Source organism: Coffea eugenioides, chromosome 1 (assembly GCF_003713205.1).
Source record: "Coffea eugenioides isolate CCC68of chromosome 1, Ceug_1.0, whole genome shotgun sequence".
Lineage (NCBI taxonomy): Eukaryota > Viridiplantae > Streptophyta > Magnoliopsida > Gentianales > Rubiaceae > Coffea > Coffea eugenioides.
Window position 1 is genome coordinate 51,286,843 of NC_040035.1, and position 22,143 is coordinate 51,308,985.

The 22,143-nt window shown below is 35.0% G+C and overlaps 1 protein-coding gene across 1 annotated transcript; it reads right to left on the reverse strand.

The window, feature by feature from the left end:
• Positions 1-4,896: 4,896 nt before the first annotated feature.
• LOC113748620 (pentatricopeptide repeat-containing protein At4g16470-like) lies at positions 4,897-21,296 on the reverse strand. Its single transcript, XM_027292111.1, has 7 exons — positions 21,205-21,296; positions 20,271-20,316; positions 7,663-8,264; positions 5,756-5,839; positions 5,518-5,538; positions 5,339-5,464; positions 4,897-5,173 (listed from the first exon to the last, which is right to left on the reverse strand). Exons 1-7 carry the CDS (start codon positions 21,279-21,281, stop codon positions 4,993-4,995), a joined length of 1,137 nt encoding a protein of 378 aa, XP_027147912.1. The 5' UTR covers positions 21,282-21,296; the 3' UTR covers positions 4,897-4,992.
• Positions 21,297-22,143: the final 847 nt, after the last annotated feature.

Sequence of the window (22,143 nt, forward strand, 5' to 3'; positions counted from 1 at the left end):
AACATTATGCCCATTTCGATTTTACTTGTCTTCACTTGCTGTGAAGGCTGAAATCCTTATGGATAGTGGTTTTCCCGGGTTGTTCATAAAATTTGAAACTTGTTATGCTGTTAGACTGGGAAGAGTTGTCTTCAGCATATGAAGATTAAACCTACCACAAATGCACACATTTGCAAGAGTTTATGCTATGTTTTTCTATCTTTCTGTTTGGGGGATGAATCATTGCTTAATGTTGGACTGATCTATTGGACCATTTGTGGGGTACTATCTTGATTTTTTTAGCTGAACCTATAAATATATGTTGAGAGAGATGTAATTCAAAATACCAAAAACTCTTCAGTGAATCCATCTGCCGTAGATAAAGAATTAAAAGTTTCCAGTCTTCTACTACTTTGACGCTGTACATAGGGAGACGCACTAGAAAACAGTATGTGCACAGCATGGATGACGCTGTAATCTTCTACTACTTTGCCTATGGTATACAATCTATCAAGGAGTTCTACAATACAGAAAATAAGAAAAAGGAAAAAATGAGCTTGGCAAGTGAAAGATAAAACAAGAATGGCATAAAGAATTAGTTACCAATGTTTTTAAAACGCGCTCAGCAACAAAAATGCCTTGAGACAATCAGGTAGGTGTTTGGCTTGGGCATTGAAGGGCGTTTGCCCAGACGGTTGAGGCGTATGCCTTAGATGATAAGCCACGGCTTTTGTGCCCCAAAGTTTGATGCATATTTGCTGTAATGCATATTTTGGAGTACTTCACAGTGAGAAGTTTGTAGTTCATGGTGCATATGTGGGACTTTTACAATTATCAATTTAGAAATTCACTTGGTCTCTCTTTGTTGCACAATCCAATCTTTTAATCCATGGTATTTTTACTGGACCATCATTATTTCACTCCGTTACATTTTTTCTTCTTAACCGCAAAAAACAAAGAATTGTCCTTCTTAGTATAAACATGCCATGTAGTGTGATTTAAGGCTTAAGATAATGTTTCTATGAACTTTATATTTTGGTCTTCTTGAGCTTTGGATCAACCTTGTGTGTATTTTCCAATTGTGGAAAATAATTAAAATAAGTAGTTCATAAAGTGAAAGATAGACAGTTGTCCTTTTAGTTTTGGATGATCTATATAGATAATGATTTGATGGAGGGATTGTGTTTTTGACACCTATTTAGTTGGTACATCACTTTGTAGTGTATGTTTTATTTATCAATCCGTTATAATTCTCTGTGATATTTTTTAAGTTTAAAGCACTTGGGCATCTTTTTTACAGCAAAGTATCAATAGTTTCTATGCATTAGTATTGATATTACAAAATTTGTGGGGCTAACGCCCTACAGCTCGGTGCTTTAAACTTACCCCAACTGAGATAAAATGCCCTAAAGATGGGAATCAGCTGTTAGCTACATAACTGCCTTTACACCTCAGGTCTAGATGAATCTGAGGGCAAACATCTACCTAAGGTAGTCATCTCTAATGAAAGTTTTCCATGCTTTGATGCTTGGTAAACTGCAAGCCTTCTTGGTCAAGTATTGGTTTAGCCATGTATAGTGTTTCTTGGGAAATTTTGATCAAATACTAAAAATTAGAATTGTTTTATGAGCATTTTACTGGACATGTTCGTGGAAGTTAAATAACCAACATTGTTTTTTGGCTGACAACCAGAATGAGGCCAAAGATGCACCTTACATTGTACAAGCATAAATTTGACTTTGATAAAACATTGAAATGATCAGTGTTGCTGATTACCTAAGACACAATAATTTTCTATTGTTCCTAAGATGCTTTTGCCTTAAGACCTGAAGGAGTTGTTTGATTCCAGTGCTTCAAGCTATGTAGATCAATGTAGTTAGTATCAAGAATCTTCTAGCTATGCTTAAAAATGAAGCTCTTTCTGTGGAATAGTTGATATAATATGGTCTTTAACATTTGTTAGTAGTAAATTGATATGAACTAATGGCAAATATAATGTAACTTCCATTATAGTAAATTGCAGAAATGCTACTTAATTTCAGGTTGTTTGTTTCAAGCATATCTGCTTAGGACCGGTTTCTTATTGCTGCTAATGAGATTTCTAAGTTTTCCCTTAATCTGCATTTTGACTGTTCTTGGAGCTTTAGGATTACCTTAAGCAACACTCGTTTCCTCCCCTTTCTTATCTATGAGAGCACTATTAACCACAAGGTTTCCACTGATTTGACATTTGATCCACAGAGCATGGGTCATGGTATCAAAGGAATAGTGGTCTGGTATCAAACCATTTTTTCTCATCTCATGGAACATGCTCAAGCCCACCTCGTCCAACCAGTGACGGAGCCAGGATTTTTTCTTTGGGGGGCCAAAATTTTTTCGAACAAAATTATTTTAATATGTTATGTTCAAAATAATTTTCATCTATTTAAATATATGGCATCTTAAAATATCAAATATTAACTTTAATTATAAAGATATGTCTATTTCATAAATATGTAGCATAGTCATAACTAAAATTAAGACAAGAAATAACCTTTGATTAAATATCTTATAACATCACAAACCACCTAAGTTGCACATTATGAGAAAATGCTCCAATATGTCACTTGTGCAAAAACAAAAATATAACTATGCAATATAAATATAACTATTTTCAATTAAAAAGAGATAAAAATTATGTTAACATGTCTTGAAATTTCATCCTCTTTTATTAAACGTAAATTGAACTTTACGTTCTTTCATAGAACTAAATTCATCTATAATTGAATCAATGCTAAATTTTCGAACAACTTCTTTTTTTTATGTACATTGTTAGGCAATCATTCAAGAAATTATCATTTATCTTGTTTTGGAGTTTTGTTTTGATTATCTTCATAATTGAAAATATCCATTCTATAGACTATAGAACCCAAAATTTTTTTGAGCAAAATTATCTTAATATGTTATATTCAAAATAATTTCCAACGATTTAAATCTATGACATCTTAAAATATCAAATATTAAATTTAATTATAAAGGTATGTCTATTTCATAAATATGCAGCATAGTCATAACAAAAATTAGAACAAGAAATAACCTTTGATTAAATATCTTATAACATTACAAACTATCCAAATTGTACATTATGAGAAGATGATCCAATACGTCACTTGTGCAAAAACAAAAATATAACTGTGCAATATAAATATAACTATTTTCAATTAAAAAAAAAGATAAAAGTTATGTTCGCACGCCTTGAAATTTCAACCTCTTTTCTTAAAAGTAAATTGAGCTTTACATTATTTCCTATAACTAAATTCATCTATAATTGAATCAGTGCTAAATTTTTGAACAACTTCCCTTTTTTATGTATATTATTAGACAATCATTCAAGAAATTATCTTTTATCTTGTTTTGCAGTTTTGTTTTGATTATTTTTATAATTGAAAATGTCTGTTCTATAGTTGTAGTTGATACATAAAGAGTGAAAACAAATATAATCAATCTATCAACAACATGATAGATCACTCAATTTCTTGTCTTCACCAAACCTTCAAGTAATTATTTGTATATTTGTATATGGGTCAACAAGAGGATAGATCACTAATTTTAATTTTTTTTATCAATTAGGCTAAGTTGTATATTTGTATATGGACCAATAAAGTAATTATTTTTATTTTAGCCCATTCATAATTATGAATTGAGTCTTTTATTATAATATATCAAATTGGGTTAATTTACTATGGATCATGAAATTATATGTTTAATTTTTTGAATGTTAAATAATTAGCACAATAAAAAATAAATAACTTTTTTTGAAGAAAAAATTAAATCAAATGTGGCTAATTCATACACACACACACACACATATATAACTCTCATAATATAAACTAAAATTGTAAAAAATTAGGGGAGGTCAACTTTGTCTTATATATATATTTACATACTATGAATTAAAAATTTCAAAACTTAGGGGGAGCATGGCCCCCCTTAGCCCCCCTTGGCTCCATCATTGCTTCCAACCCTTTCCGCGCATAGCCTGCAATCATCGAATTCCATGAGACCAAGCTTTTCATTTGTAACTTATCAAAAAGAATATGGGCTAGATTAAGATCTCCTGCCTTTGCACATAAAATCAACAATTTAACATTTAGATATTCATTGGAAACACATCCAACAATTATCATTTGCCAATGAATTTTTTTTCCCAAACTTCATAGGCAAAGTTGTTTCGTGATCAAAAGTTTCTTGACCACGAAAGTAAATACAATCAACTAGTTTCATTTCTTAAGCATTTGCAATGTTACAACAGCATAAGAAATCAAATTGAAGATGGTATGTTCACATTATGTGCTTAGGCAACGCCATTCAACAATCCTAGTGCTGTTCTAGCATCCAAATGCTAATATATATATTTTTTTTAACATCCAAGAGAAGACACAAGTAAAGGCGAACCAAGATGAAATAGTTGGACAAGAATACCAAGATGAAATTGTGGATTCTTTGTTACTCACTGAAAAAGGCAAAAATAGAACATAAACAAGAATTAGCTTGATATCGGACAAGTTATAATCAAGTAACATGACATCGAAATCCAGAAATAAAAATATGTAATCATTTTAAAGGAAGCATATATCTTAAGTAACTCGAGAAGGATGAATCATAGTCTGATTATGGTCCAGCACAAGCAGCCTCATTTCCGCATTTCAACATTCATAGCACACAGAAGAAGAAGGTAAAATCATGCATTAATACAATTCATCAGTAACTTAGACAAGGTACATCTCCTTAAAAAATTAGAGACATCTAAGGAGCAGAAATCACCTATTTAAATCTAGCTATTGCTTTGTAAGACCACTCAGACAAGGGTATACCAATTCTACAATTGGACACCACAAGCAAATGCCAAATTTCTGGCTTGAGATATGAGAAGCCAGATTTCCTATGATGTTGTACACAACTACACAACTGCACCACATTGAACCCTTTGAGATTCTAACAGTGTCTTTGCAGCTTCTTTGACCACTTGTCCACTCACATAGTGTTTTCGACAACGGGCATGTACACTTCAGCCCCAGCGATTAGTTCTGTTTCAGTCTCCTCTGTCTTTCTCAATGTAAAGAAAGCTTGTCTACCACAGAGCCCACACCGAGCATTTAAATTGGTTACAGAGTCCGCAAGGGGTATAACTTGAAGCACGGACCCAAAACTTCTCCTGAACAACAAAAGAGGGGAGATCAGCAAAGGATGAAACTTCCAAGCATCAGAAAACCCAGTTTCAACGTGTTTAAATAATGCCTGAATCCATACGAAAAAGAAAGCATCCACCAAAACTATACGGGAATGAGTAGATGGATCCACATGCAAAATTTAATAATACCTTAGATAGTCACCATCCAATCCAGCAACAATCAGAGTCTTTCCATCGTGGTCAGCAGCTTCACGGCAGAAATCATAAAGGTCTTCAAAAAATTGTGCCTCATCTATACCAATAACTTCTAGCTGTAATCATGGTAATAGCAACTACTAAGGATACTGGTGCACTGCAAAATAGGACCATCATAATGGTCCGATGCAAAACTATGAAGAGTTCTATGTTCCTCGTAAAATGTGTAGTTTCCATCTTGGTTGACCCAAACAAAATGTCGCCATCTAGCATTCTATCAAAATAGTATATGGCGAACCAAATATCATATGCATGCCCAGGCAGTTGAAACCAGACCAAGATGCAGCAATACTTCTCAAGTACAAGGTCAATTTTAACAGGGCATACCTTATCATATGCCTCACTCCAAGCTTTTGTCTGAATGATGAAAGATTTGCCAATGGCCAGCATGGAAATTTTTCTCCATCATGAGTAACAATTGAATCCAATGCATATCTAGTGTCCTTATCTGATTTTATAACCACAACACTTCTGCATAAAGATACTAATTAGAAAAGGATGATATAAACCGAGGTCTTGTCTTCATCCACCAAAATTCCATTCTGTCCAGATGGTACAGTTGAAAACAGGAAAAACAGCAATGCCAAATTAACTAAATCAGTATCAAGTTCCAATCTATTTTCACAAACAGTTTTGTGTATAGGAGATTCTTGGATATATAATTTATTATAGTAGTTGAAAACATGATCTCCAATGCCAAACTTGATGCCCCCCCCCCCCACCCCCAAAAACCACAAAAAAAAACCTGCCAAAAAAAAAGCCCAAAACAATTAAAGGTGACCATTTATTTAAAAGTTTTTTTTTATTCAAACTGAAGCTTAATTCAGTTTCTATCATGATTATTTCAATATTCTCTTACATGGACAATAATCAGATGCAGAGTAAGGAATTTTCTTATTTCTTTTCTCAAGAGGCCAACAGAATGTGCCAATTTCCTCTTCATATTGTTCCAACAATGAATCAGATAACGATTTCACGACACCTACCAAGCCTCAATTACACATGCCCTATAAATTGAAGATAATAAGACATTCACTCAACTTAAATCAGTGTCACAGGCAATAGAGAGTCTATTTAATAAACCATCAATGATACATTGGTGGTAGGAGGATTCTAGAACTTCAGATTGTTAGACACCAGATAAGAACCTTCAACTGATTAAACAGATGAAACCGGAGTTATAAACATTGCATTGACCCGATAATTGACCATAAAAATGGAAACTAAAAGTTGCAATAAATCAAATTGCCTAATTTGCTAAGAAAGCCTTAGCACTCAGAGCATCAAAGGCACATAAAGAACTCAAGTGGAAGAAATGGCATTTCAATGGACATGACTTACCAAGGTCCAGTTTCTATTTATTCCAATACGTTCAATCCATAAACCTCTGCATAAAAAGTTCAAACACCAACTGTGAAGCTGACTTCTGAACAACTTCCAGTGTCACCTCAATATGATCTGAATATATTTCATGAATCTCCTAAAGGTCCTGAATATAATGCAATGGCAAGGATCACTCTGAATCTTTCCAACAGATTTGACATATAGGCTTTTTCCTAACCATTAGAGGAAACATAATGACCATAGAAATGTTTATCTCCTTCTCTAATTATAAAAAAAATAGCACGCGTGACACTGAGGATGAAGTACAGTCCAAGATTTTACAGCTTTCAGAAGTTCTTCCCTCCTAAAACGCAGCATCCAACCTATAGCATCAGCTGCATAGATGACTGCATAGCTCAAACTTTAATCCTATCTCCTAATTACTTACATCAGGATCATACCCCATATCTTTTAGGACAAAAGTCAGATCTTCAATTAACTGATGTAACTCCTCAGTTTTCTCATGAGTATTATGGTCCATAAAGAAAAAGTGAGCCTCCCTTTGAATTTCAATCATGCTATGACCAGGTTCCTTCCTCATCCCAGATTCATTCATCACATTCCTAATCTCGACTACATTATCCCACAAACCAAAGGAAGCATAAGCATTTGATAAGACAACATACTTTCCAGCACTTCCAGGTTCCAACTTAAAGAAGTTCTTCGCTGCAATCTTTGCCAAGTCCATATTTCCATGAATCTTACAAGCTCCAAGTAAAGCACCCCATACAACAGGGTGCTCCTTACAAGGCGAACTCATGATAAACTCTTAAGCATCCGCTAATCTACCAGCACGCCCTAACAGATCAACCATAGCTGCATAATGTTTTCCCTTTGGCTGAATTCCATAATCTCTAGTCATTGAGGTAAAGTACTCCCAGCCATTGTCCACCAATCCTCCATGGCTACAAGCAGAAAGAACTGCAAGAAATGTAACGTGGTTGGGTCTAAAACCTTCATCTAACATCCTATGAAAGGATTCTATAACCTCTACCACTGTTCCATGCTGTCCATAACCAGATATCAAAGCCAACCAGGTAACAATATTTCTATCTAAAAACTTTTCAAATACAATATGCCCTTCAGAGAGACTACTACACTTGAAATACATATCCATGAGAGCACTATTAACTACAAAGTTTCCACTAATTTGACACTTGATCCACAAAGCATGGGCTTGCCTGCCCTGTTCCAGGATTGCTAAAGCAGCACAAGCCCTAAAGACTGATGCAAAGGTATAGTGGTCTGGTATCAAACCATTTTTTCTCATCTTATGGAACATGCTCAAGCCCACCTCTTCCAACCCTTTCCGCACATAGCCTGCAATCTTCGAATTCCATGAGACCAAGCTTTTCATTTGTAACTTATCAAAAAGAATATGGGCTAGATTAAGATCTCCTGCCTTTGCATATAAAATCAACAATTTAACATTTAGATATTCATTGGGAACACATCCAATGATTATTGTTGCATATACCTAGATACGTGTGATATATTATACATCAATTATAGGGATTAGATAGCCTGATTATTAGCCTGATTATCCTAGTCTAATTATAGGAAGTAGATAGCTAATTATTCTAACTTGATTTTAGGATCTTGATAGCTTGATTTTAGGATCTAGATTATTTCAATCTTGTATATATATGTCAGTTGTACTACTCACAGAAGTAAGAAGGAATGTTATCCCAAAACACCTTCCTCTCTTGCTTCTTCTCTTACATGGTATCAGAGCCAGTGAGAAAAAGAAATTCGTTTTCTAATCATCCCACCCGGTGATTTTAACCGGTGATTTTTTAACCCAATATCATTATGTCTACATCCGATACACCTATAACATCTACATCTAAATCCACAACTCCTCTCATGGCCAATCCATCTATTACTAGTTCTATTATTATTACTATCGAAAAACTAAAAGGCAGTAACTACTCTACTTGGGCTGCTGACGTTGAGCTATGGTTTATGGGACAAGGATATAAAGATCATCTTACTACTAAACCTGATGATACTATGACTGATCCATCCAAGTGGGAGCGAATCGATGCTCAATTGTGTAGCATGCTTTGGCAGACCATTGATTCTTCACTAAAGCAAATTTTCCGTCCACACAAGACTTGCTTTAGTGTTTGGGAGCAGGCCAAAGCATTATACACTAATGATATATCTCATGTTTATGCTGTTTGTTCTGATTTGATGAGTCTCATTGCACCTCGAAAACTTGATATGCCTATGAGTTCTTACTTAGGCAGAATTCAAGGGGTCCTTTCCGATTTTAATGAGTTGCTACCCCCTGCTGCAACTCAGCAGGAACAACTCTCTCAGCGAGGCACATTTTTTATGCTTTTGGCTCTCTTTGGATTACCTGCAGAATATTCTACCATTCGTGATCAGATTCTTGCTAGCCCTACAATTCCTACTTTGTCTCAAGCTTTTTCACAGCTGTTACGGCTCCCGAATGAATCAAAATCATCCTCGGAGACTATCATTGTTGATTCATCAGCTTTGGCATCTCAATCCAGCCAAAGAAGAGGTCGTGGACGTAGGCGTGGTCGAGGTGGTTATAATGGTAACAAAAATTGACCCTACTGTGACTATTGTAAAAAGGTTGGCCACACAGAAGATCGGTGTTGGCTCTTGCATGGACGTCCTCCCCAACAAGTGGTGAATATTGTTCAATCAGAACCTTGCGCAAGTTCAGAACCAATTCTCAAGCCCGAGTATGAAGATTTTGTGAAATGGTTTACAGCCAAACAGTCTTCCACACCTACTGCCTCAGTTGTACACACTAGTAATGTTAGCGCATGTGTCTCTCAATCTCCATCTCTTGGCCCATGGGTTTTAGATTTTGCTGCCACAGATCATATTTCTGGTAATCCACAACTTTTCTCTTCACTCCATAGTTCTACTTTTCTACCCAATATTACTCTTGCTGATGGCTCACAAACCCAAGCTAAAGGGATTGGCAAGGCTAACCCTCTACCTTCTGTGCCTCTCGATTCTGTTCTTTTTATACCCAATTGTCCTTTTAGTTTAGTATCTGTTCGTCGTTTATGTCGTTCTCTTAACTGCTTAGTTACATTTGATGAGGAATCTGTAATTTTACAGAATCGAGGTACGGGGCGGACGATTGGCCCAGGGCGTGAGTCTCGGGGACTTTACCATCTGTCTTTACCAACACCAGTATCTTGTTCTGCCGTTGATGATCCTCTGCTAATCCATAGTCGTTTGGGTCATCCAAGTTTAAATAAGTTTCGAAAGATGGTGCCATCTATTACTATGTCTTCCTTAGAGTGTGCATCATGTCAGCTTGGAAAACACACTCGTAGTCATTTTCCGAAAAGGGCTAATAGTAGAGCTGAATCTCTATTTTCTTTGGTCCATACTGATATTTGGGGACCGAGTCGTGTTATTTCTACTTTACGTTTTCAGTATTTTGTCACTGACAAGGGTTTATTTTACGTATTTTTAGTGTGTTTTATTAGTTAATTTTGGTTTGATTATTTAGTTTTATAACTAAAATAACTAAGGTTTTGGTAAAAAAACTACATTTTATGTTAAAGTGGCTAAACATTGCATTTTATGGATTTTTATGGTAAAAACTTCATATTTTGTAGGTTTAATGATTCAATCATCAAATGAAGTGCATTGAGAAGATATTTGGATGATTGAAGATGGATTAAAGTGGTGAAAATAAAATATGAAGTGTAAAAAGGAAAAATGCAATTTGAATCAAGAAAAGTCAGGTTTTGACAACTCTGACACGTTTTGGTATTTTGACTATATCTGGAGCTACACAGATCGGATCAAGGTGATCTTGGTACCATTTTGAAGCTAAGAGATATATCTACATTTGGTATGAAGACATCAAAGTCCAATTCAGCCGTTTTCATAGTCCAAAAGTTGAAATACCAAAATTCAACTCAGCTGTCCAAAGTGGAAAACAGAGTTCCAACCAGTGTTTAGTATTTTGATCATATCTCAGTCTACAAAGCTCCGATTTGGATGATTCTTGAAGCATTGGAAAGCTACTCAAAGGGCTACAACTTTGGTGTTTTGCACAAAAGCCAGTTCAGCCTTTATGATAGAGAAAATCGCAGTTGAAGTAAGGACAAAGTGAATACGCGAGTACACAAAACGTGACTTGTAACCGCGTTTTGTGTAGGCGCGTTTTCTGGCCGAAATTCTGCAATTTGCTCAGTCAATTCTCTTGTGTTCATACCACTTTCCAGCTATAAGTTGCAAGAGAATTCGGTGCACATGCTTCAGAAGACAAAAGGGCAGACAAGGTGGCTTATTTTCAAGTCAAAAACATTTGTTATTGACTATCCTAACAAAGTTGAGATTTGGGAATCAAAATGTGGAATTTGACTTGGAAAAATGGAGCTCTTGAGCAGTTTATATGCAGAGACATCTGAGGACATTCATAGATCATACGGGAGAAGCTTGGAGTCTGCAGAAATGTAGTTTTTCCATTCTCTTAGTATTAGATTAGTGTAGTATAGTTTAGCTAGTTAGTTCATCCACTCTTGTATATTGCTAGATTAGGATGAAGATTGAGATGAAGAAGGAGGAGTTGAAACTCAAGTGACATGGGTTATCTCTTCTCCAACTCTTTATCTTTTGTATTGGATTCTTAAATATAGTTAATATACAAGTTCTGGAATTTATGTTATTTATGTGTCTTTAAAGTTTATACCTTGGGTTTGGTTGAACTTTCTATGATTGTTAGTGCTTATTATTTGGCTATTTAACTGCTATAATTTGAGCAAGTTATTTAGTACTTTAGCTCTTTAAATCATAATTAATCTGGTACCATTAATTGTGATTATCTAAGGTGTTATTTCTGCAATGAAAATTGAGATTTAACATTAGTTCAAGAAGTGCTAAACATAGGGAGTACACTCACGAGAGTAGAGGTGCACCTATGTGGTTTTTAGTGATTCATTTCATGTAATTTCACTGAAGAAATGAACTTGTAGCTAATTTCATAACCATGAGAATAGGTATGGATTAGTTATAAGTATAATTGATTCACTACGAAAGTAGGATTCAAATGCATTAGGAAATTACACCATAATTAGCCTAGATGTAGTACTCAATGATCCAAATATAACACTTGTATGAGTAGTTAGGGATACCACAACCTAAGGAGCTTTTATTTGTTAATTTCTTGTATAAGTGCAGTAGGTTAAATTTCTTATTATTCATTGATAGTCTAAATAATAGAGAAACTTTAGTAATATCCGGTAATTGTTCACTCTTCCTTGTGGGATCGACCCGATATATACCTAAACTACTAGTTGATCTGTATACTTGCAGTGAACGGGTGTAATTCGGTATTTTTTAGCTTGCACGTATGTAAAATACCCGTCAAGTTTTTGGCGCCGTTGCCGGGGAAGATTTGGCAATATCGGTGTGAAGAGCAACTTTATTAGTTTAGACATAAATTAGTTATAATGTGAATGTTATTTTCTGTTATTTTTGTATTTTATGTGTATGTGTTTCATTACCTATTTTTCTTACTAATTTTGCTTTTGAGTTGTTTAAAAGCAATTTTAGTAATGAGGAGGGTAGGTGAATTTGGAGGACAAAGCTTGAGAAATGAAAGATTGGCAATGGATGGTTACCTAGTGCAAAGCTCCTTCAACAGAGATAACCAAGAAATTACTGAAGGTATGTCTTTTGAAGATGGTTTAAGGTGCTTAAAGGCAAAATTTGATGTTATGATGGACACAATTATGCATGAAATTGAGCAAGGGAGGAATGTTAATGATTTTAATTCTTATCATGTGATTTGTGACTTGTGTGAAGGTTATCATGCTACTAATACATGTATGCAAGCACAAAATGTGGGTTATTATGATGAATTAGAGCATTACAATCCTTGTTTTGATCGATATAGTGCTAGTTGGAACAATTCTCTTGCTTATGGTTGGGATAATCAATGTACTTATAATAATTCTTCATATTTTTACGATTACCAACCTGAATGTGTCCAATATGAACCAAAACCATCTTGGGAGTTAGCAATAGAAATGGTAGCTAATGATTCTAAGCCATCTTGGGAGTTAGCTTTAGAAAAATTAGCTAATGCAACTTCCAACCGTTTTGATAGGGTTGAAGAAAGAATAGATGAACTGACTTCTCACTTTGGTAGAATACATGAGCAATTGAATGCATTGTGTGAAGTTATTTCCTCTAATAATTTGCAAAATGATCCTAGCATGAATGGTGGGAATGTTGTATGTGAAAATGGGTTGCATTTTGATGAAAATGATGAATCTCAAGTGTGTTTTAATGAGCAAATATCCATTTCACATGATAATATCTTTGGAACTAACTTTGAGTCTCAAGAGGTGAGTTTTAATGACTCATTTTTCACCCCTCTTGAGGAGTGCATTGAAAGTATAGGTTCTAAGGGTATTGCTGCCCAAGATACTCTCATGGCATTTCCTTTGGTAAGTTTTCAAGTGGTATATATTCAAGGTAATATCTATGAAACACTTGGGATAGGTAAGCTACTTTCATCTCTCACATCATTAGATCATGTGGCTTTGGCTATAAAGTCACCATTTAATGATCCACCACGGCCTAAAATGGTGGATTATTCGCTAACAAAGCCTCCTTGAAAAATGAGGTGAAATAGTCAAGCTATTGACTTTAAAGAAGCGCTTATTGGGAGGCAACCCAATGTTTTGGCTATTTATGTTATTTTGGTCTGATTTTATGTTTAAAGTATGTGTTTGAGTTATTTCGTTATTTTTCATTTATAGGTATTGGAAATGAAAGCAAAAGTGACCAAATGAGGTGAAAAAGGCGAAGTTTGATCAAGGAACTCTACCCCTCAATTTGAGTAATTGTTGTTTTTGATTTGTTAGAAGGGGTTAAAATGCATATTTTGATCATTTTACAGTGCATGCATTGAGATTTTAGCAAACAAACGATCTATGATGCATTTTGAGTGATTGGGGTACAAATGGTAATTTTTCAAAATTGGCTTTCTGCAAAAATTTCGCAGAAGAAAAAGCACTTGGGCTGAAAACGCGCCTTAGAATCACGTTTTCCATAATCGCGTTTTCAATTCTGCGCCTATACTGAAGAAAACGCGCCTCAAAACGCGACAGGAAGTCGCGTTTTCTACCAAGTCGCATTTTCCAGCCTGATCAAAAATTGAAAACGCGACTTCAAATACGCGACTCCTAGTCGCGTTTTTAAGCATAGTCGCGTTTTCGATCCTGCAAGATATGTGAAGAAACGCGACTTCACAAAACGCGGCTTGGTGGCGCGTTTTGATGAGTCGCGTTTTCGGAGCAAAAAAAAAAAAAAAAATGCAGATTCCTTGATTCTCTTTTTTTCTTCTTTTCCTCATATATTTTCTTGTACCTTGAATTGTTTATTGTATATTTATATAGGTACATCACCAAAACAAAGGTTTGAAATTACGGATCGCCGTTTTGTTTTATTAAGCCTTTGTTATCACTTTTGTTTCTTATTTTCTATGTTTCGATTATTATTACTAATGGTTATCCAATGAAACTCATGAAGCGTTGGAGATACACGGACAATGGATTTTGAAGCTTCATATTCAATCACTACATAGGGGAGTATTACTTTCTTTATCTTGATTTTCCTTTTTACACATTGAGGACAATGTGTATGTTAAGTGTGGGGGGAGAATTGAGATTATATACATTGTATGTGATTGAATTATTAGTTGCAAATATTGGACTTGTGTTAAAATTCAAAATTTTTCTAAAATCTTGTCCAAAATTGCAAACTTGCCCCAAAAAGTTTCATATTTTTTCAATTTTATCCAAGGGGTAACAAGTTCCATACCATTAGTAGTTCAAATTTCTTCTACATTTGAGATAAATATATGTGATTTGGAAACTTCTTTTCTCATTTAACTTGGAAATGACTATTATGTGATTATAATTTTTGCATTTGTAGGAAAGTATATCTTTTAAAGTGGAGAAAATTATGCCTATATTTTTTTTGCATATTTGATGAAATTTCTTCTCTTTATTGGATTTTATAAGTTAAGTGATAAATATGGTCAATAATTGCAATACTCTTCTCATGATTATGATTTCGAGGGAATGTTATTATCTTTACTTAAAAAAAAAAAAAATAAATAAATAAATAAATGAAAAAAAAAGAAAAAAAAAGATCTATTCTACTCCAATGATTCTTGTACTTAGTAACCGGGAGTCTTTATCTACAAATGTCGACATTCGCGTAAAAAGGTACTCGAATTAAGAGTATGCAAAGCAACTTGGGTATGTGAAGTGTTGAGTAACCGGGGGTTGGCATCTACAAATGTCGACACTCACGTAAAAAGATACTTTCACAACTTAAGTAATATTTAGCTACGTTATATGAATAAATATCTGTTTAAGTAGAATAAAAAGATGATCATGAGTTTAGAAAGCATTTTATTGACCATATGAGTTACTTACTTGTAAGATTGGGTAAGGATGAAAAAATTGATTTGAATTTGTTATAATGACGGTATAATTGGCTCTCCTTTACTTGATATTATGAGTACTTGAACTTAATTGAATAATTGCATAATTGTTATTTACTTTGTTTTGAGGAAATGAAGTTTGAAATGCTAGCATATGTTTATTTTCAATTTTTGATCATTGGTTGGTTTTGTATTTTCATTATTGCTTGAAGGACAAGCAATGGTTTCAAGTGTGGGGGTATTTGACAAGGGTTTATTTTACGTATTTTAGTGTGTTTTATTAGTTATTTTTGGTTTTGATTATTTAGTTTTATAACTAAAATAACTAAGGTTTTGGTAAAAAACTACATTTTATGTTAAAGTGGGCTAAACATTCAATTGTTTATGGATTTTTATGGTAAAAACTTCAATATTTTGTAGGTTTAATGATTCAATCATCAAATGAAGTGCATTGAGAAGATATTTGATGGATTGAAGATGGATTAAAAGTGGTGAAAATAAAATATGAATGTGTAAAAGGAAAAATGCAATTTGGCATCAAGAAAAAGTCAGCTTTGACAACTCTGACACATTTTCGTATTTTGACTATATCTGGAGCTACACAGATCGGATCAAGGTGATCTTGGTACCATTTTGAAGCTAAGAGATATATCTACATTTGGTATGAAGACATCAAAGTCCAATTCAGCCGTTTTCATAGTCCAAAAGTTGAAATACCAAAATTCAACTCAGCTGTCCAAAGTGGAAAACAGAGTTCCGACCAGTGTTTAGTATTTTGATCATATCTCAGTCTACAAAGCTCCGATTTGGATGATTCTTGAAGCATTGGAAAGCTACTCAAAGGGCTACAACTTTGGTGTTTTGCACAAAAGCCAGTTCAGCCTTTATGATAGAGAAAATCGCAGTTGAAGTAAGGACAAAGTGAATACGCGAGTACACAAAACGTGACTTGTAACCGCGTTTTGTGTAGGCGCGTTTTCTGGCCGAAATTCTGCAATTTGCTCAGTCAATTCTCTTGTGTTCATACCACTTTCCAGCTATAAGTTGCAAGAGAATTCGGTGCACATGCTTCAGAAGACAAAAGGGCAGACAAGGTGGCTTATTTTCAAGTCAAAAACATTTGTTATTGACTATCCTAACAAAGTTGAGATTTGGGAATCAAAATGTGGAATTTGACTTGGAAAAATGGAGCTCTTGAGCAGTTTATATGCAGAGACATCTGAGGACATTCATAGATCATACGGGAGAAGCTTGGAGTCTGCAGAAATGTAGTTTTTCCATTCTCTTAGTATTAGATTAGTGTAGTATAGTTTAGCTAGTTAGTTCATCCACTCTTGTATATTGCTAGATTAGGATGAAGATTGAGATGAAGAAGGAGGAGTTGAAACTCAAGTGACATGGGTTATCTCTTCTCCAACTCTTTATCTTTTGTATTGGATTCTTAAATATAGTTAATATACAAGTTCTGGAATTTATGTTATTTATGTGTCTTTAAAGTTTATACCTTGGGTTTGGTTGAACTTTCTATGATTGTTAGTGCTTATTATTTGGCTATTTAACTGCTATAATTTGAGCAAGTTATTTAGTACTTTAGCTCTTTAAATCATAATTAATCTGGTACCATTAATTGTGATTATCTAAGGTGTTATTTCTGCAATGAAAATTGAGATTTAACATTAGTTCAAGAAGTGCTAAACATAGGGAGTACACTCACGAGAGTAGAGGTGCACCTATGTGGTTTTTAGTGATTCATTTCATGTAATTTCACTGAAGAAATGAACTTGTAGCTAATTTCATAACCATGAGAATAGGTATGGATTAGTTATAAGTATAATTGATTCACTACGAAAGTAGGATTCAAATGCATTAGGAAATTACACCATAATTAGCCTAGATGTAGTACTCAATGATCCAAATATAGCACTTGCATGAGTAGTTAGGGATACCACAACCTAAGGAGCTTTTATTTGTCATTTTGTATAATTTCAGTAGGTTAAATTTGTTATAATTCATTGATAGTCTAAATAATAGAGAAGATTTAGTAATACCGGTAATTGTTCACTCTTCCTTGTGGGATCGACCCGATATATACCCTAAACTACTAGTTGATCTGTATACTTGCAGTGAACGGGTGTAATTCGGTATTTTTTAGCTTGCACGTATGTAAAATATCCGTCAGTCACTTTCATTGATGATTATTCTCGTTGTACTTGGGTGTTTCTTATGAAAAATAGATTTGAAGTGTTTTCTATTTTTCAAAGTTTTGTCTTTGAAATTCAAACACAATTTGGTGTTTCCATAAAAATCTTACGTAGTGATAATGCACATGAGTATTTCTCCACCTCTTTCAAGTCCTGTATGGAGTCTAAAGGGATCATTCATCAATCATCATGTTCTCACACCTCACAACAAAACGGGATTGCTGAAAGGAAAAATAGACATTTGGTTGAAACAACACGTACTTTACTTCTTCATGCAAATGTTCCGTTACATTTTTTGGGGGATGCCATTCTCACTGCATGTTATTTGATTAATCGCATTCCATCATCTGTCCTTAAGGATCAAGTTCCTTACTCTCTTGTATATCCTAATGCTCCTCTATTTTTTATTTCCTCTCGTACATTTGGCTGTACATGTTTTGTACATGATTTCACTCCTAGAAAAGATAAGCTGTCTTCACGTGCTGTCAAATGTGTATTTTTTGGGTACTCTTGAACACAAAAAGGGTACAAATGTTTTTCTCCTGATCTTAGACGATACATCATCTCTGCAGATGTTACGTTCTTTGAATCTACTCCTTTCTTTCAGCTTAACAAGTCTGAGCATTCTACAATCACGGAGGATATTTCTGTTTCTACTTATTTTGTTCCTCTTACTCATGACACTGACATTAGTCAGCCTCCTAATGAGACTTTACCTTCACCCGCATCACCACCATTGCTCACTTACCAGAGATGCAATGTGAGGAATTGTCCTACTACACTTCCAGATAATGGTGTTGGAGAATCTGCTGATGTCCCTGATGCCTCACGAACTATTCCAAGTTTGTCACCTACCACGATCTCCTCTCCAGCCAGCCCACCAATTGCTGTCCTCAAAGGTATTCGTTCCACTCGAAATCAATGTCCCAATTATACTTGTCATAATTATCAGCGCGTGTCTTCATCCTATTATGCCTTTTTGTCCTCTTTGTCGTCCATGTCTGTTCCTAAAACTATAGGTGAGGCTATGTCCCACTCTGGGTGGCGTCAGGCAATGATAGATGAAATGGCTGCTCTTCACTCCAATTCTACTTGGGAGCTGGTCCCACTCCTACCTGGTAAATCAACTGTTGGTTGTCGTTGGATTTATACTATTAAAGTTGGTCCGGATGGTCAAATTGATCGTCTTAAAACTCATCTAGTAGCTAAGGGTTATACTCAAATTTTTGGTCTGGATTATACTGACACCTTTTCTCCAGTGGTCAAGATGTCTTCTGTTCGTCTCATCTTATCTCTTTCTGCTGTTCATCATTGGCCTTTGCACCAATTAGATATCAAGAATGCATTCCTTCATGGTGCATTGCAGGAGGAAGTTTATATGGATCAACCACCTGGTTTTGTTATTCAGGGGAAGTCTAGTGGAATGGTTTGTCGACTAAAACGTGCACTCTATGGTCTCAAACAATCTCCTCGGGCTTGGTTTGGACGCTTTCGTGATGTTGTCCAAAAATATGGCATGATCCGTAGTAAGGCTGATCATTCAGTGTTTTATCGTCATTCTCCGTCAAAAGGTAGTATTTATCTTGTCGTTTATGTCGATGATATTATTATCACTGGACAGGATCATGATGGAATTGCTCAGATAAAGAACCACCTTTTTGGCCATTTCCAGACGAAAGATTTGGGCAAGCTTCGTTATTTCTTGGGTATCGAAGTTGCCCAATCCAAATAAGGTGTTGTTATTTGCCAACGAAAATATGCATTGGACATTTGGGAGGAGGCAGGTATGTCAAATGCTAAGCCTGTCGAAACTTCAATGGATCCCAATATTAAATTATTTCCAGGACAGGGGGAGCCACTTAAGGATCCTGGAAAGTATCGTAGGCTTGTGGGACGGTTGAACTATCTTACAGTAACACGTCCTGACATATCTTTTTTTGTCTCAGTGATCAATCAGTTTTTAGATTCCCCGTGTGATACTCATTGGAATGCAGCTATCCGCATTCTCAAATATATCAAAGGAGCACCTGGCCAAGGATTGTTGTATACTGATAAAGGAAACATGCAAGTAATTGGTTACACTGATGCAGATTGGGCAGGATCACCTATTGATCGTCGTTCTACCACAGGCTATTGTATTCTGGTTGGTGGCAACTTAATATCTTGGAAAAGTAAAAAACAAGATATAGTTGCTAGATCCAGTGCTGAGGCTGAGTATCGAGCCATGGTTATGGCTACATGTGAGCTAATATGGCTTAAACAATTGCTCAATGAGTTGAATTTGGGGACTAGTGACCCAATAAAGTTGATTTGTGATAATCAAGCTGCACTCCACATTGCCTCCAATCCAGTCTTTCATGAGAGGGCTAAGCACATTGAAGTTGATTGCCATTTTGTTAGAGAAAAATTGATCTCCAAAGTTATTGAGACGGGTTTCGTTAATTCAAGTGATCAACTTGCAGATTTTCTTACCAAGTCCCTAAGAGGTCCTCGTATAAAATATATATGTGGCAAGCTTGGTGTATATGATTTGTATGCTCCAACTTGAGAGGGAGTGTTGCATATACCTAGATACGTGTGATATATTATACATCAATTATAGGGATTAGATAGCTTGATTATCAGCCTGATTATCCTAGTCTAATTATAGGAAGTAGATAGCTAATTATTCTAGCTTGATTTTAGGATCTTGATAGCTTGATTTTAGGATCTAGATTATTTCAATCTTGTCTATATATGTCAGTTGTACTACTCACAGAAGTAAGAAGGAATGTTATCCCAAAACATCTTCCTCTCTTGCTTCTTCTCTTACAACTATCATTTGCCAATGGATTTGTTTTCCCAAACTATAATCTTTCCTGAAGATACAGTCTTGCAAAAGAAGAGAATAAGTTTCCGATTCTACTTGAACCCGTGCATGGCATAACATCGGAACAGCTTCCACTAGTCTTCCTGAAAAACAGAGATCCTTCAAAGTCTCATCCAACTGAAGGGTAATCTCTCTAGCATCGGCCTGAAAACTGGGAATGTCATCAACAATGATTTAATTTGACCACAAGAACAACTCTAGTTCCCTTTGAAGAAGAACAGGATGTGGAAAAAATGTATTCATTCTAATTGTATTAGTACCAGTAATTACAATCACATAATATGCTCAAGTTTCTCTTCAAAAACCCCTCCAAGAGTCTTACAAAAGACAAACTTTAGCCTTTAGTCATTTATGACACATAAAAACATTCACTAATTAACAAACAGTCTTCACTGGAAATAGTACTCTCATGGCCTACATTGACACCATTTACTTCAGCTGTATAAACAATTATATACTTGCATTCATTTCTCATGCAGACCCCACATATATTTGTAAAAGTTATACAGGAAAAAAAAGTTTTTCTGTATTAACACGGCAAATTATCAATACAGCTCTTACCCAAGCACGTACAACTAACCCAATTCAAACTTGTATTCGTCCTTACCACAGAATCCACATGCATTAGTACAAGTTATAAACAAAAAGGAAATTTAAAAGAAAATGCATATTTTTACTGTACTAATACAGAAATTTATCGAGTTTTATACGTTAGAGCATTTAGTTTCCACTACAAATCCAACAAACAAACTGAAAAATGCAGGATTATTAAGAATAAAAGCAATGCTAATCAAGAAATGGTAATTAGGAATTAGCAAAACAACTATGAAACTAAAAAAAGAAAGAAAAACAAAAGGAAAGAAAGGGGGAACCTTACCTTCCATTGCTGCTCTCGGTCTTAATCCTCCTGAGAAGAGTGGAAGTTTTTCCAGCAAACATGGGCCCCACAATCATGTGAATTTCACCAGAAGAAGAAGAAGCAGCAACAGTAGAAGTAGCTTCTGATTTCAAGCCTCGCATCTGACAATGGTGATGATGTTGCTGCTGACTAGGTTGTGGGTTTAACAAGGGTTTAACGGCCAAAAACTGAGGATTTCTTGTTGGTGTTTTTAGGAGAAAAGATGGGCTTTTGATGGGGTGGTGGTAGGAAAAAAGGGGATTTTGGAGAACCCATTTGATTCTTGAAATCATCAGCATTTGGAAAAAGTGTTGAATTTGGTGGATTGTTTCTCAGGAGTCAGGAGTGGAGCTGGAGTGGAGGGGAAAGAATGGCTTGGTTTTCGTTTTACAGGGGCTTTGGGAAAGGATTCTGGGCTTTGGACTTTTGATCTGGGCTTTGGGCTTTGGGAATTTTTACAAGTTGTAAGCTATTTGTCTGGTAAAAGTTAATTGCCTAGCAAAAACGACGATAATAAAGAACTAGTTAGTACATTTTATCATCTAATTTTCTATGTTCTTTAGCTTTATTTATTTATTTTTGGGTTCTTTGGTAGGATACTAGAAACAAAATTAAGGTATTGAGATATTGAAATTGACAATATTGGATACTTAGATGTATCCATAAATATGAAGTTATGCTCTCTAATTTATCTATAAATATGTGGCCAAATGTTCTTTTTCTGTCCTTTTGGAAAAATACTGTTCTCAATTTATACTTTGGGTTTTCTAATAAGGACTAACCTAACAATCACCTTCAAATTGTTTGTAATACTACATCCCAGCAGAAGCTTTTTGCCTTTTTTTTCCCTTCCATTTTACAGAATAATTGTGGGTTCACAATAAGTCAATAACTTATCCTATTAAATCTAAAAGGATA